This window comes from Trichoplusia ni, chromosome 3 (assembly GCF_003590095.1).
Source record: "Trichoplusia ni isolate ovarian cell line Hi5 chromosome 3, tn1, whole genome shotgun sequence".
Lineage (NCBI taxonomy): Eukaryota > Metazoa > Arthropoda > Insecta > Lepidoptera > Noctuidae > Trichoplusia > Trichoplusia ni.
Window position 1 is genome coordinate 4,689,831 of NC_039480.1, and position 15,961 is coordinate 4,705,791.

Below are 15,961 nucleotides of genomic sequence, written 5' to 3' on the forward strand. Positions count from 1 at the left end.
CGATATCGATTGAGACAATGTCCAAGATCTACATATCCGTTAATTAGAATACAGAAATATTAGTTTGGTTAACGAATAAAGGGCATGCAATGAAATACTAAAAATAACCACTGATCTGCTACTGTTGTTTCTGGAATAACTAAACGTACCACGCTTGCAACGGTTCAATACTTCAAGTAGTACCAACTCATTTCAAATCATAGTAGCGGTATTAAGTTTTTTTTTCTTTTCACTTAAGTAAGAAAGAGGTCGCGATATATCTTATGCTGAACATGTGAGTATTGAACAAGGCGAAAGTCACCTTGCAAAATGAAAACAACTTTGTTGAATGAATGGAACTGGAACGAAGTGTAATGTCAGATTACAAATATTAATTTTACTGCTCACTGACGTCGTTGTGTTATGATTTTCTTTTATTATTTAATTTACAAACGTATTTTCAATTAGAAAGCCGTTATAAGGTGTTCAACAAAGTTTTCTATTGCTCAACTTGCAAAATAAGGTGCTATGAATTTGCGTTAATCCCGAAATGGTGATGTATTGAGATATAAGGTGACGTCAAAACGAGTAAGTTATTGTGTTCCGTACTTCTATTTTATTCTAATTGGCTCGAAGGTTGGTTCTGCTTTTATTAACTCTATAAATTTCGCCTCTATGACTAATCCTTCTTAGATGATTCTCATTTCCATTGCCTTTACTGTTTTTTTTTATTGCGATTTGTCCCGCGCTAATCAAACATTTTTTTTACGACAGAAACTTTTGTTTGATTTTTTTTTGTGTTATTGTTTTTAAATGATAGGCAAAACAAATAGAATAGGTTAATAATCTTTAAAAAATAAATAGTATATAACAGTTTTACTTCAATAGGTACAGTATTTATCGAAAATTTTGGTGTCTATTTTTTGTATTCCATGGTGTTGGTAAAGTAATCATTTATCAAGCTTTATCTAGTCACATACGTGCATTAAAGTGCCTTTTTACGAGCTATTAAACAGAAAAACGAGATTCTTTAAAAAAAAATGTGTATACAGAACATTATTTTGTTATCTTATTATAAAAATAAATAATTTTACCGTCACATTAAACATTGTAGATATAACTATCATCGTTATCTCGATTCTTCTTTTCATATGGTTGATTTTCAATCTAGTGTAGAATAGAAGCCATCCTTATGCTTCAAATGTACCTTTATACACCCTTGAAAAGTTGTCCGTTCTGCCATTTTTCCTCACTGTTTTCCTTCACCATTCTTACCAAGTTCAAATGAATTAAAATATGTTTTAATAGGTAAAACTATGAGAGAGCACACTTGTTTATACAAATCTAGTCAACATATTTGTAGATATGAAAACTATAACATCTATGCAAATAAGATTTCTAAACATAGAATAGTTGTATGACATTTAACATAAAATGTTGGTTTAATATATTCAGGTATTAAAACCATGTTTATTGTAAAAATTGCTGAGGTTTATGCTTTTATAGTATTTGTGGTCTTGTAAGATATAATATCTATACTTCTACTGGTCCAAATTGAAAAATTCGTTTTGTGTTGAATAATAGCCCATTAATTGAGGAAGGCTTTAGGCTATAAACCATCACGCTGCGACTAATAGGATCTAAGATACAATGGAAAATGTGAAAAAAAACTGGGCAGGTATACCTAAGTCATAACTTATATCTTCTACCCACGGGGACGAAGTCGCAGGCAACAGCTAGTATCTATATATATTTTTTTTTTTTTTTTTTTTTATGGCAATCTGCTAATTGTTTTAGCAATTTCTGCCAGTGTCGTGTAATGACCACACATGGGCACTGTAAGATCTGACTGGAATACAAGTGTCTTTTCGGCAGAGTTCCGGTATCTAAAACAACACAAAATAGGTGTTAGTATATGCTAATACTTACAATAGATACTATTTACACGTATATACCTACTACATAGTTATAATTTAATATTGTTAGCTTTAACAAATCTACAAAACGCACATATAATTTGGGGATTAGGGAAAAAGGACAGGAGGTGGCGGATGTTCACTGGCCTTTGAACGTCCAACTGGGTCACAACCCGATCCAAAGCACAAGTGTTGTGTAGGGGGCAATTTAGAAAAATGTGGTCGATCGAACCTTCGTCCTGACCACATTCACAAAGTGGGCTGTCGCGGACTTTAATTTTGTGGAGGAAAACTGGAGTGCAGCAGTGACCAATACGGATACGACATATTACTGACGTAACCGTCTTTGGTACCTTTTTGAATTTATAAAACCACGGTTTAGAAGGAATAGTAGGCTGAATTGCTGCATATGCTCCGCCTTTGGCCTTACTGGTCTCAGACCAATAAGACTGCCAGGCCTCGAAGAGATCAGATTTTGCGCTATGGATTAGGTCGTAGACTTCAATTGTAAAATGACTCCGGTCTGCGCAGCTGCTGGAAACAGCAGCCTTTGCTGCGACGTCCGCACACTCGTTGCCTGTAATACCCCTATGTCCGGGAATCCATACCAATATAACCTCTACGCCCTTACTAGAGCAAGAAAACAAAAGGTTTTTAATATCAAAAATAATGGGACTGCGGAGGAAATCCTTAAAGGGATTCTTGACAATAGCCTCCAGGGCACTACTGGAGTCGGAGAAAATAACAGCTTTTGAGATATTGCTGTGTGCTGAAATGTACAAACATGCCTCGAAAATGCCAATGCACTCTCCAGTGAAAACAGATGTTTCTGGAGGGCACTGGAACTGCAGAAAGGTTTGAGAGTTAGGGATATAAACTGAAACACCGGTACAGCCGTCTGGGGATAATTTAGATGCATCAGTATAGAACCTAGCATAATCCGACCATTTGCCGTTTATAATTTGACAAAACCTGTCATTAGCCTGTACCGTTTCCTTATTTATACCTATGTTGTTGAAGACTAGGGGAACAAAATTTAAAACACTATATGGGGAGGTATAGACGGGTAATTTAGTACACTGGCGAATTGGGGCGTTCTCCTCCACCATCCTTATTTTTCTGTAAGACTTTATAAAGAGAGGAATGTCCTTATGTCTCCAATAAGAACTTTGATTGCACAGGTGGTGCAAAGTAGCCAGTTTAGGCAGAATCTTGTGGGTAGAAAGAAAGTAGGACTTGTAAATGAACTTATCCGCAAGATACTGCCTACGGAGAGAAAGAGGGGGGTCGCCACTCTCGAATTGCAGAGCGTTAATCGGGGTAGACCTCATGCAACCCAAAACAATGCGGAGAGACTTTGATTGAATGGAATCCAGCCTAGCCATTGCAGTTTTGCTGCATGGTTCCAGCCAGAAGGTTCCATAATCTAATGAACTCCTTATTACGGCATTGTAAATGAGTTTAAGAGTAAATGGGTGAGCACCCCACCAAACGCCTGCCAGAGCCCGCAACAAGTTTATCTTCCTCTCGCATTTATTGGAAACATAGTCAATATGGGAGACTCCAGATAATTTCGAGTCCAAGATGACTCCTAGAAATCTGACCCGGTCTACAACCGTAATGGGAGATCCTTCGATTTCCAGGCGAACATCTGGACAAACTCGTTTCCGAGTGAAAACTACACTGGAGCTCTTAGGGGCTGATAAACTGAGTCCATGAGACATAAGCCAGTGATTTAATGAGTCGAGGGATATTTGCATGGATTCCGCTGCTCGTTCCATGGATGAACCCGACACATATAAGCACAGGTCATCCGCATACTGTAAGATCCGACAGTCGACGTTGAGAGACGTATGTAGGTCCGAAGTGTAAATGCTGTACAGGATGGGACTAAGTACCGAACCCTGGGGCAGTCCACGCCAAACGGTCCTTGGTTCAAGATTTTCACCTGGGATATGGAGCTGAACTTTACGTCCTGACAGTAGCCTACCTATAGCGTGTCGCATCTTACACGGTATACTCAGCTGACGTAGCTTACTTCTGAGTACGGAAAGGAGGACGTTGTCGTAGGCAGCTGAAATATCTAGAAACACCGCGAGAACTGAGTCATTTCTAGACAGAGCGATGCGGATATCTGTCAGTAAGACGCCTAAGCTATCCGTCGTGCTAGATCCCCTGCGAAATCCAAACTGAGTTTCCGCTAGAAGGCCACGACTTTCTATGAGCCATACCAACCGGTTTTTAATGAGGTGCTCATATAACTTAACAATCACCGGCGACAAGGCAATGGGCCGGTAGTGGTCTGCGCAATCAGGGGATTTACCGGGTTTTAGGATTGGGATGATGAGTTGGGTCTTCCAGGTGTCAGGAATATATGAGAGGGAGAAACAGGTGTTGAGGAGGGATAAAAGATAAAGTCGGCTGTGCTCCCCGGAATTTTTAAAGAAGGAGTAAGGCACGCCATCTATACCTGGAGCCGAGTCCCGAACGTGGTTGAGAACAGTCTCTAATTCACGGATTGTAAATGGCATGTCTAGAGGATCATTGGAAGGAGGGGAGGGTTGGAGTATAGGGCATTCCTCACTAAGGGGAACATAAGGAGGGGCTAGTTTTGTGAGGAATGTTAAGGCTAGGTCATGGGGAATCGAGGTGGGGTTTTGGTCTGAGCAGCCGCGACTATATCCTTTGAATTTTTTCCAGACTATGGAGGATGGGGTTGTGGGGGTAAGGGATGCACAGAAATTCTTCCAACCTTCACGCTTCTTTTTCCTAAATAGACGCCTGGACTGAGCAACAATTCGGTTATATTCAATCAGGTTCGCTACCGACATAGCCCGAACATATTTAAATTCCGCCTCCCTCCGGGATTTAACCATGGCAGAGCACTCACGGTCCCACCAAGGCGGGGATGAGAGCCTACCTGAGGCAGAATTTTTAATCGGGATAGAGCCGTCAGCTGCCAAAAGAATAGAACCCAAGTATTGCCCCATACAGGCGTCCAGATTCTCAGAAGATACACTGGGTAAAGCGGTAACCATGCTATCCAGATTTTGAGAATACAAGTCCCATTTAGCATCTGAGAGCCTGTATTTTAAAAGCGGAGTTTTGTCCCTTTGTGGAAGTATTCTGTTACTCAGAGTGGAACCGATTGGGTAATGGTCACTACCATATGTTAGCCCCAATCGTTTCCACTCCAATTGTCCCATCAAACTTGCCGAGCAAAGGGTAAGATCTACACAGCTTTTACTTTGTCCTGGTCTGGGTAACCGAGTTTCTGACCCATCATTTAGGACACATAGTCCCACTTCATCCATTATATCCACCAAATCAAAGCCTGGACTGTCACAATGGTCGGATCCCCAAAGAGCATGGTGGCAATTAAAATCGCCCAAAATTATGATGGGTTTATGGACAACACATATATTTTTAACAAATTCTAAACACAGAGGGTTAGGAGATGGGATATAAATAGAGATAAAATTAATGCCCAGAAGGTTAACACCCACAGCATTAATCTCATCTCCATGAGAAGGAAGGGAAAGAAGGGAGTAAGATAGGGAGTTATTCACGAGCATCGCAGCTCCGCCATAACCGTCAGGACGGTCATCCCGGAGCGTGCTATACCCGGGAATTCTAAAATTGAGCCGTGGAGTTAACCACGTCTCAGATATAGCAAATATTGCTGGTGAGATCAAGTTAATAAGATGAGATATCTCATGTTTTTTCGGGAGAGCACTCCTGGCGTTCCACTGCAGGAGATGGAATGTGGTGGACTTGGATAGCTTTCACAAGGTTGTTGGCAACGTGGTCCGGTAAGGAATAGTTGGACAGGAGAGTAGTAAGGAGCATCACAATCTGTTCGATTGTAGATGCACTCTCACTTGGGGGTGGAGGTTTGTTTATTAGGGCACTACCATTGGGAGAGGGAGGGAAGGAGTAACTATTGATTAGTTCCTGGTGAGCCCGTTGGTTATAACCAGGGGCCAGCGGGGCGTGGGTCTTAGGGCGGAGGAAGACAGTCTTCCTGTAGGATGTAGTGGACGCCTGGTGGGAGTGCATAGGATGAGGAGTTTGGGAAGGCTGTAGAGGATGGGATATAGAGGGGGCTGATGTTAGAACATCAGCGAAAGATTTCTTGACAGGAGGGAATAGTTTTGCTGCCTCTGAATAGGAGATGTTTTTCTCTGACATGCTTACTTTAATATTCCTCTGTCTCATGTATTCCGGGCACTGCTGACTATTTGCATTGTGACGACCGTCACAGTACAAACAGTTTGGCTCATCAACAGTGCAACTATCTCCAAAGTGCTCCGCCCCACAGCGGTAGCACCTCAGTTTGGACCTGCACTGTGTTTTAGTGTGACCATATTTACAGCACCCGTAACACTGAACAGTAGGGAAGTGGTATAGCTCTACAGGAAGGGCGTTGTGGCAGCAAAACACCCGCTCAGGGAGTGTCCGACCATCAAAAGTTAACACAACTGTGGAGGTTGGAACCCACTCCGTCTTGCCTTCACTCTGCACTCTCCTGTTCATCCGACGAATTTTTAAGATTTTTCCAAAACCTACTGGTGTCGAAAGGTTATCTAAGGACTCCAGGTCAGACCAATCAGCAGGGACACCCTTAACTACACCCATTTTTGTGATGTTAAAGGTAGGAATCATTGTATTATATCCCTTACATTTAACTTAATTGTTGTTCAGGAATGCATTAGCATCCTCTGGGCCCTTAAATTCAATGGAAATCCGATTCCTGCCTATCTTTTTAATCCCATCCTGCGTTATATTTTTAACTTTCAGTCTCAACAGCATCTGTCCAAATTTCACAGGATGGATAGATGTACCCGACTTAGGGTCAGACTCAACCAAGGATGCAAAAACGATAAATGGAGCGACATCAGTATTCGAGTATTTAGATCTAGCAATTAGAGACGGGGCAGTAGTCCTGTCTCGCTTGCCAGATGTAGCATCATCGTCATGATTACCTTCAGGAGCAGCCTCGTTAATAGGACGTTTACGTTTGTGTAAAACTTGGGATTCTATCGCCTCAAAGGAGGATAACGGCACTGTTAATAACGGAGTATGGGGAAACAACTCCTGGGATTGAATGTTGGGAACGGTTTGGGTAGGATTGATTGGGTCAGGTTGCGGGGGTTCATCGGGATCTGGGGGCCGGCCCGGAGGCCTGTCATCCACTTCCATGGTGGACGAGCGTTGTACGCATAAAAGGTGTAAAAAAGGTCTTCTTACCTTTTATGTGACACTTAAACAAACACAAAACGAACAGCACGCACACAGACAGCACAAATACACACAGAACACACCGAAAATAACTTTCTATAGCTTAAAAGCCTAATAGAAACAAACTCCACATGTGTCAGCCACCAAACACAAACCGGAAGTCTATCTATATATTATACTGATATTTTTCCGAAGTGGAAGCATAGCGGGTCTAAGTCTGTCAGGCAAAGGCTTGGTTCCTATCCTGTAGGATTTTTAGGCTAATAATTTGTAATAATTATTGTTACCTTATGTTAATGACATTGTCAAAAGAAGCATAGTTTTTTTACTTTGCTTAAACAATTTTTTTCCTAACTTGTTCATTCTCTTATACAAAAACAGTTTAAAATATGGCTGGTGTCTGTAGAAGTTTATTTATTGTGTAAGTAGCAGCCTGGCAGTCAAAATAAAAATATGAAGATCCCTCTTTTTTATCACCAAAATTAGTTCTAGCATTAAAAAAATTCACATAGACAGGTAAGAGTAACTAATATCATAAATGCGAAAATAACTCTTTCTGTCCGTCTGTCTGTTACGCTTTCACGTCTAAACCACGGAATTGATTTTAATGAAATTTGGTATAGAGATAGAGTTGACCTTGAGAAAGAATATAGGATAGTTTTTATCTCGGACTTTTGAAGAGTTCTCTTGGAAACGCGATATAACCGACCTCGACGCGGGCGAAAAGCTAGTACAAAATAAAAAGCTTGTTCTAAACAAGGCCATAGAAATAGTAATTTTCCAATTAGCGAAAAGGTCATAATGACATTCCTATTCTCATTTGAATCAAAATATTTCCTGTTGAAAACTTATTAGTTAAATGATAATGATAAGTAGTAATTAATGCAATAATAACATACTGATTGCTGATTAATTGCATTTCACTTTGATTCGTAATTATTTATGTTAATATCTTTTAGTCTTTTGTGACATTTGGAGAATCTAGAATTCATATTCTGATGATGATTACTCACGCGTATTTATCGGAATCGCCCGACTAGTTTTAGACTAGGCAACACCTAGTTCCAAATAATTCTCTTATATTTTAAGGGTAGTATATAGAGCATATTTTTTTATCGTTGCTAGCTTTTTTAAATGGCCAGTTGCCTACCGTCACGTCTTAAAAAGTAATATTATAGCGTGCGGAAGAAAGATGCTACATCGCCATTAAAAAAAAAAACGACTCTCGCAGCTTATAATTTAATCCTTATGTCGCGGGGGTCACAAACACACAGATCACCCAAAAAAGACTCCCAGACTCAGAACAAGCATTCGTGGATCACACAAATGCTTGTCCTACGCGGGGATCGAGTCTGCAACACATCGCGCGCTATGGGTTTGGCGTGGTGACCTCAACCACTCGGCTATCCGTGCATTCAAAAAGTATTTTAATACACCGTGATTTTATAGTCGTCTTACAAAAGCAGCCCAGTTCATGTATCCAATGATTAGAACACGTTCATGATAAAAAAATAGGTATTTATGAGATTTGAATAAATTTAAAATGCATTTTTTTTTCAATATTATGATGCAATTCGTAGTTTTTTAGAAACACAGCTCTGTTGCGAGCGCGGTCCGAGCCTTGTAACAATGGTGAGGAACGCGGGCGGCGGCGTTTTTATCATTTTTAGGGTTCCGTACCTCAAAAGTAAAAAACGGAACCCTTATAGGATCACTTTGTTGTCCGTCTGTCCGTCCGTCCGTCTGTCCGTCCGTCCGTCCGTCTGTCAAGACCCTTTTTCTCGGGAACGCGTGGAGGTATGAAGCTGAAATTTATATCAATTACTCAAGTCTACTGTCCCTTGAAGCTGTGAAAAAATCAAACTTCTAAGCCAACGCAATCAAAAGATACAGCCGTTTATGCCGCAAATTTTCGACACTTGCAAGGGAATCAAAACCTACAGGGTGCTTCCCGTGAACTCAGAATCTTGAAATTTGGTACGAAGCAACGTCTTATAGCATAGATAAAGGAAAAATTACGAAAACCATAATTTTAAGTTACATTTCAAAATATATATTTATATGACTCGATTGTCGTAATGAACGAACTTTGTAAACCTTGCAGGTTTGTACGGAACCCTCGGTGCGCGAGTCCGACTCGCACTTGGCCGGGTTTTTTAAGAGTATATTTCAGATTTCTCTTGTTAAATTTTTCTTCGTAATTATCTTAGTCGATTTAAAAAAAAAAATCGCGCCTAGGGAGATTTTACGTCGGATACATGAACTGGGCAGCTTTTGTAAAACGACTAAAAAATCACCGTGTATAAACGCGTTGACACGCTTCCACAAACATAATAAATATTACTTGAAGACGTGGCGGTGGACAATTATCTTGTATAATAAAATATCAATGCTTAAGAATGTTTATTATTTTCGTTTGCCCTCCTATTGAATAACGTGGAATTTTAAGAGAGGATGTTGTTTTCTATCTGTTGCGACGTCATCTCCGCGGGTGAAGCCATGAGCAGAAATTAGTTATCTATACTAATATTATAAACCTGAAGAGTTTGTTTATTCGACCGCGCTAATCTCAGTAACAACTGATCCGAATTGTAAAATTCTTTCGGTGTTTGATAGGCCTTATTTTGAAGAAGGCTGTAGGATAAAATCGTCCCGCTATGATTAATAAGGCCAAAGCTGTAGTGAAACTAGTTGAAACTAGACAACTAGTCATGAGGAACTTTTTGCATCTTTAAGATCTTGAAATTGGGTACGCATCAATGTCTTATCAAATTCAAATGCGTATTACAAACTGCTTATCACTTAAAACGGTTCAGAAAAACATCGTGAGGCGCGACACACCTGAGTATTGTTCAAGGGTGTGTTGCGTCACGTCAGAGGTCTACGGGCGGTTTAAACTCTGACACCAGGTTGTACATCAACCATATGAAGTATAAATAAATTAACAATTAACTTGTTTACTTTCCAAAAGAAAGTAATTGCGAATGAAGTTATTTGAAAGAATCTCATTAATTAGAAAGTGTAACAAGTCGAAATATTTATTTTAATTACAAATGTTTATGCTAAAAGTCTATGGTCGCTCGGTAATTAATTTTGAGCATGTTTTTGTTAGAAATATTTAGTTCTTTCGAATAATATTGCCGTCCATCACTTTGAAGGCTTTATTTCAAAATAACTGTTATGCTGTACACCCGTGCGTCTGGCACCAGGCTGTTTCTCATGAACCTTGCTACCTAGACGGTGCATGTATTTTTTAGATGCTTTAACAAAAAATAACTATTTTAAGCAATCATTGGTATAGTCATAAACTTTATGGGGGACCATTTTTTCCCAATGCCATGAGTTTGACTCAAACTTTATCGGATTTTCACTTTTACATGTGAGTAACTTAACTTTCTGTTCCTACTTCATTTTATGTAGTTTTGTCCAGGTTTTCGTTTCTCAGTAAGCTACTTTAATTTAAAAATATTTAACAACAGAAACATAACCCACTTAAAATAAGAACCACTTAGCCTAACTTGATGATTTTTTATGGGACCAACAGACAGCTAACCAATTTCAGCCTAAATGAAGTTCCGAAATAACAAACCAAAAAAATATATACCGACGAATTGACAACCTCCTTCTTTTAAAGTCGTTTGCAAAATAATCTACCTATACTAATAAAAAACACTATCTTTACAGACAGCAGTACAAAATGGAACGAGTGCAAAATACGAATAAAAATCGAGACGGCATGAACAATGAGATTTCATCAACGTCAAGTGATGACACACAGGCACCTGTCAAAAGATTCACCAAATACAAGAAGCATTATAATGAAACTACGTCGGATAATGAGGTTGAACCAAGGAGAATGCAATCTAGAAATCATTATAAAAGCATGGGGAATTTAAATGAGACCTATAGGGATTTTAGGACAGTCCAAAATAGTATTAGCAGTATAGACCTAAGTTTACACGGCGAAGATATTAAGAAATTCGACTCATTAAAAATACCTATAGTAGGTTTTGAGGTTATGGAGGAACGAGCAAGATTCACAATCTACAAGTTGAAGGTAGAAGACGATAATAGAGACCAATCTTGGCTAGTTTTTCGAAGATACACAGATTTTGTAAGGTTATTCTCGAGGATAAAAGCTGAACAACCGAATTTGAATTTACCGTTGCCCGGTAAACGGTGGTTTCGTGATAATTTTGAGCCGGCCTTTTTGGAAGAACGAGTTCGTGGTTTACAGATATTCGTTAACGCTATTATTAATAAGCTTCCCAACCACCCGGTTGTTAGAGAGTTCTTCTGCCTTGATGAACCTCCTCAAGTGTTCAGCTATCAGCCGGAAGTCCAAGCGGTGTATGGAGCTTTAGAAGATTCGATAACTACCCTTAAGATGCAGTTGAAGCAGAAAGATGCGACGATCATGCATTTACAAAAGAGGTTAGCTCAGTTTGAGACGCAGGTGAAGAAGTGTGGGAATTGTAGTACAAATTTAGCAGTTTGATATATTATTGAAGGCTTATTTTACAAGTTGAAGCTCATCTGTCTCGGTTTTTCACTTAAAAGTGAGTGAGATAGCATGAGAGTTTGAAATTATACTGGAACGCAAACCACCTACATAAACCGTAGCAATATTTAGCGGATGTTTTAAAGTTAAGCGAAAATAGTCCTTATAACTATTAGCATAAAGTGCATAGGTTTAGAAAGCGTGCGAGCATTGTTTTGTTTAACAAAACAAACTTTCGGTTAATAGTTATAAAGTATATTTTCAAACGTCATAAAATCCAGGGTTAAAGATTCACAGATCAGCGTTTTAGAAATTCATTTTTATCAAGCAGTGTTGTATTTTTAACACTCTGCCCAAGATTTTAAAGTTTAAATTTAACTAACAGATGTTCTGTTAATATTTGAACGCTGAACTATACGCGACGGATCTCGGGCTCGATCCCCGCGTAGGACAAGCATTTGTGTGATCCACGAATGCTTGTCCTAGGACAAGCATTTGTGTGATCCACGAATGCTTGTCCTGAGTCTGGGTGTCTTTGTGCATGTGACTTGAATGTTTATGAAACCCCCGCGATTCCTTACTGCGGAGGCGTTATTTAAAGAAAAAATGGAATTGCGTTTTCAGTATTTTAAAAAACAAATAGCGTTTGAGGTGACAATGAATGTTGTACAAATTTTTGAGATTTTTTTTAATACTGTGCGTTTTAATTTCTAGATGGAATTTATTTAGCATGGACTTTATGTTGTCTAATATAATCTGTTGCGTCTTTTGCGATTCGCGTTAAGATGAATTGCTTAAAAAAATTATATAACGTGATTATTGCTATCTTTTACTAACATTCAGTGCGAGAAAAGGACGGCAATAATTTAGAAGTTACAAATTAATTTAATTTCTATCTGAAACTAAAACACACAGTATCGCCGAAGCCTTATAAATAAATATTAGTTTTAAACCAAAAATTGTATTGAACTAATTCATTATTAAATCTTTATTTAGCTAGAGTAATGTGCGAGGTACAATAAAGACCTGTAGACTTATATATCTCTGAGCGGTAACAAATGATCGTGCTCATCACACAAACATTTGTCCTGGGTGGGAATCGATCCCTACGACCACCATCCAGTGTAACAGTCAAGGCCATTAAAGACTAGGCCAACAGGCTTGGAACCCGATTCAGCGGCCATTGTGAATAGAACAGTTTTGGCCCAGTATTGCGTAGAATCGGACTACGGAACTAATTTCTACCGGGTAATGCCTATTGAATATCAGAGGAGGTGTTGTATAGCTCGTAAGTTTCTAACTCGGTCTAAATAAATACTTAATATACGGCATAACAGGTGCTTTTGTCACTAATCAATAGATTTGCATTTAATTCTCTTAAGGTACAAAAAATGTTTTTAATAAATTAGAATTATTTTTATTGTAGACAAATATTTAGTTTAATTTTCGCCCTTTCAGTGCTTCTTTCGTGTTAATTCGTCATTTTTTTGCTCTAAAAATTATTTTGGTTAATCGAATTTTTAATAGGAAGTTCTATGTTAAATGGTTTTTTTTATTTGTATAGTTAGAAATTGATTTGTTTTTAAAGACTCACTGTTGGTCAAGATTTTTTACAAAAATGTACATATTTTACATGAATTTAAGTTATTTATTGAAGTTTTTGTTTCAAAGAGTAATTATTATTATCATTTTTTTCGGTCACAATGTAGTCTCAAACATTGATTTGGTTTTGTAAATTCACTGAAAGGGTTTTAGTATATTATTTAATTTAAAATAAGTTATATTTTATATAATACTATAATATTACTGTTCTTAAAATACTTCCGAAATGAACTAGTGAATTAAATATACATTTTTTTATTGAAAGTCGAAAATACGATGTTACAACATAATAAAATTAAAATTAATTGACAATTGTATAAAAAAGATTAAATTTGTAAGTGTTGGTTAAAATAGGGGTGAATAGATATTCGCATTTTAATTAAGTCTTGAGGTCCAATTATTATAAATTTAATGTCAAAGGCATCTAGAATGTTGTTTAGAATTTTATTATACACAGTAAATATATTTTTTTGTTGTTTAACTGGGCAGGTACTCAGTTTTTTTTATAAATGATGCCTTATTTGATAGCAGTGTATCAATAAGTAATATTAATGTTTACAAATGTAACAATTATATAACTATCCTATTATATATAGCCCGTGGCGCAACTCTCGTATCAACAAACTTTCCTTGGACTGTTGTAAAATTTTAAAAACGAATTTCATTCAAATTGGTGCAGCCGTTTTCGAGTTACAGCTAAAGTAACGAACAAATATTCATTTTTAGATTTTATTGTCAAACAGTTTTGGTCTGTCTTCTTTTTCTCTCGGGTCGCGGGTTCGATCCAACGACAAGGATTTGTGTGATCCACGTATGCTTTTCCTAAGTCTGGGTGCCTTTATGCATGTGACTTGAATGTTTGTGCAACCCCCGCGATACAAGCATTAAATTTCTTAATGCAGTCGTTACCTTACCGTGTCACGGGCTTGTAATGAATAATTGTTGCATTTATATAAATTTTCACTGAATTTTTGAGCCCCATTTTAGCTTAAATTGTACTATATTAGGCACGCTAGTTCTGTGTAAAACAGTTTTAAACATAGTATGATACTGTGATAATTACTACGTTTCGTTTATAGGTTATAAGCAATAATAGTGCCTTATCGTTGTAATGTATAGACAAACTGATCCCACGTACGCTAAGCATGCAAAGTATGCGATGTATGCAACGAATTGTAATACCAAGGAATGTAGACAGTTACATTTATACGAGCGCTGTTAAAGAGTCACTCAAATGTATTGAACTGACAAGTCAAAGTCACGTCACTTGTCGAAACGGAATGTCATTCATATACATTTGAAGTTTTCGTAGTATTTAAAATATACAAATAGAAAGCTTCTTATTATATACATTAAATGATTGTATGGGATCAGTTTGTCTTTAACTTTATTTCCATTCATCAAAACTAATATTTTCATGGATTGTGGTTTTAAAAGTTGTATTTTTTTATATATGAGGATCTCGTGGCTAAGCTATAACTGCATAAGTGAGTCGATCAAAAGTTAAGCTACGCTTGACGCGGTTGGTCCGTAGATGACCATTTTTGTCATGACGAGTTACTTAAGTTGTGGGTCCCGGCTGATATTCATACATCTTTGACAGTCGTTACAGGTAGTCAGAAGCTTGAAAGTCTGACAACCAGTCTAACTAAGGGGTGTCGTGTTGCCCAGGTAACTGGGTTGAGGAGGTCAGATAGGCAGTCGCTCCCTGTAAAACACTTGTACTTAGCTGAATCCGGTTAGTGTTTTATATCCGAGTTCTTTTTTTATCTGAACTTTTCAAATGTGGGGAGTGGTGGGGAGCCTCTATGGAAGGGAGGGCTAACTCTAGAGGGAATATTCCACCCTCTAGAGTTTGTTCCTGAGGAAAGTCTCCTCTTTTAAAACCACAGTGCATGGGTTCTAAATAAATGGTATTACTAATAATATGTAGAATATTGTTTTTCTTTTGATAAGAATCCTGTTTGCATGTTAATATCAAATGTAAGTGTTCAAATTGTCAATAAATTTATACACTATTAGGTATATGTGTATTTTATTTCCCGTCATTTAATTATCACACTAATATTCACAAACGAAAGATCTTGTGTCTAAATTGCAAGTGCACAAGTTGATTGACCACAGGTTAAAAGACACTTGCTAAGGTTAGATAATGACTAATGTTATGCAGTAAAAAGGCCAAGGCCTACTCCTTAAACCCATCCATTTAGATAAAATTTGCGTTATGAATATTCTCCATATGGGCTACATATATAGAATATTCATAACGCATATTTTATCTGAGAGTTTCACTGCAGTTCGAAACTTTTGAATAGTATTTTTTTTATGAACGCAAAGCTTAACCCACGTTTGTGTCTCAATAAGTAGTAGTTTACGAAATAGAGTATTTACTTTCGATTAAATTTATTCCACTTACAACCAGTCGGACGAAGCAGCAAGCAACAACTAGTACAATAAAACAAACATATAAAATAACTAGTTTATTTGTAAATAAAATATATGTTATTATGTCATAAGTTGCACTTGATTTATTAAATAATTCAATATCATAACGCGATTACACATATCTTAAGCTATCATGTATACGCCATACTGCAAGACTTATTTGTCTAAAAGGTTCAATAGGTGACACTAGCGCCAATTTGTGAAGTGACATAATTTGGAACTACGCGCCATTGACATCTAAAGATGATCATGGTTTGGTTCGATAGTAACATATCTT

The 15,961-nt window shown here is 37.7% G+C and overlaps 1 protein-coding gene across 1 annotated transcript; it reads left to right on the forward strand.

Annotated features, from left to right (window-relative positions):
- Positions 1-336: 336 nt before the first annotated feature.
- LOC113508993 (sorting nexin-16) lies at positions 337-13,154 on the forward strand. Its single transcript, XM_026892223.1, has 2 exons — positions 337-567; positions 10,821-13,154. The coding sequence occupies exon 2, from the start codon at positions 10,834-10,836 to the stop codon at positions 11,632-11,634; it is 801 nt and encodes a 266-aa protein (XP_026748024.1). The 5' UTR covers positions 337-567; positions 10,821-10,833; the 3' UTR covers positions 11,635-13,154.
- The last annotated feature ends 2,807 nt before the right edge of the window (positions 13,155-15,961 follow it).

Excerpts from the sequence above, each read along its gene's own strand:
- LOC113508993 (XM_026892223.1), top strand. The coding sequence starts at position 10,834 with ATGGAACGAGTGCAAAATACGAATAAAAATCGAGACGGCATGAACAAT.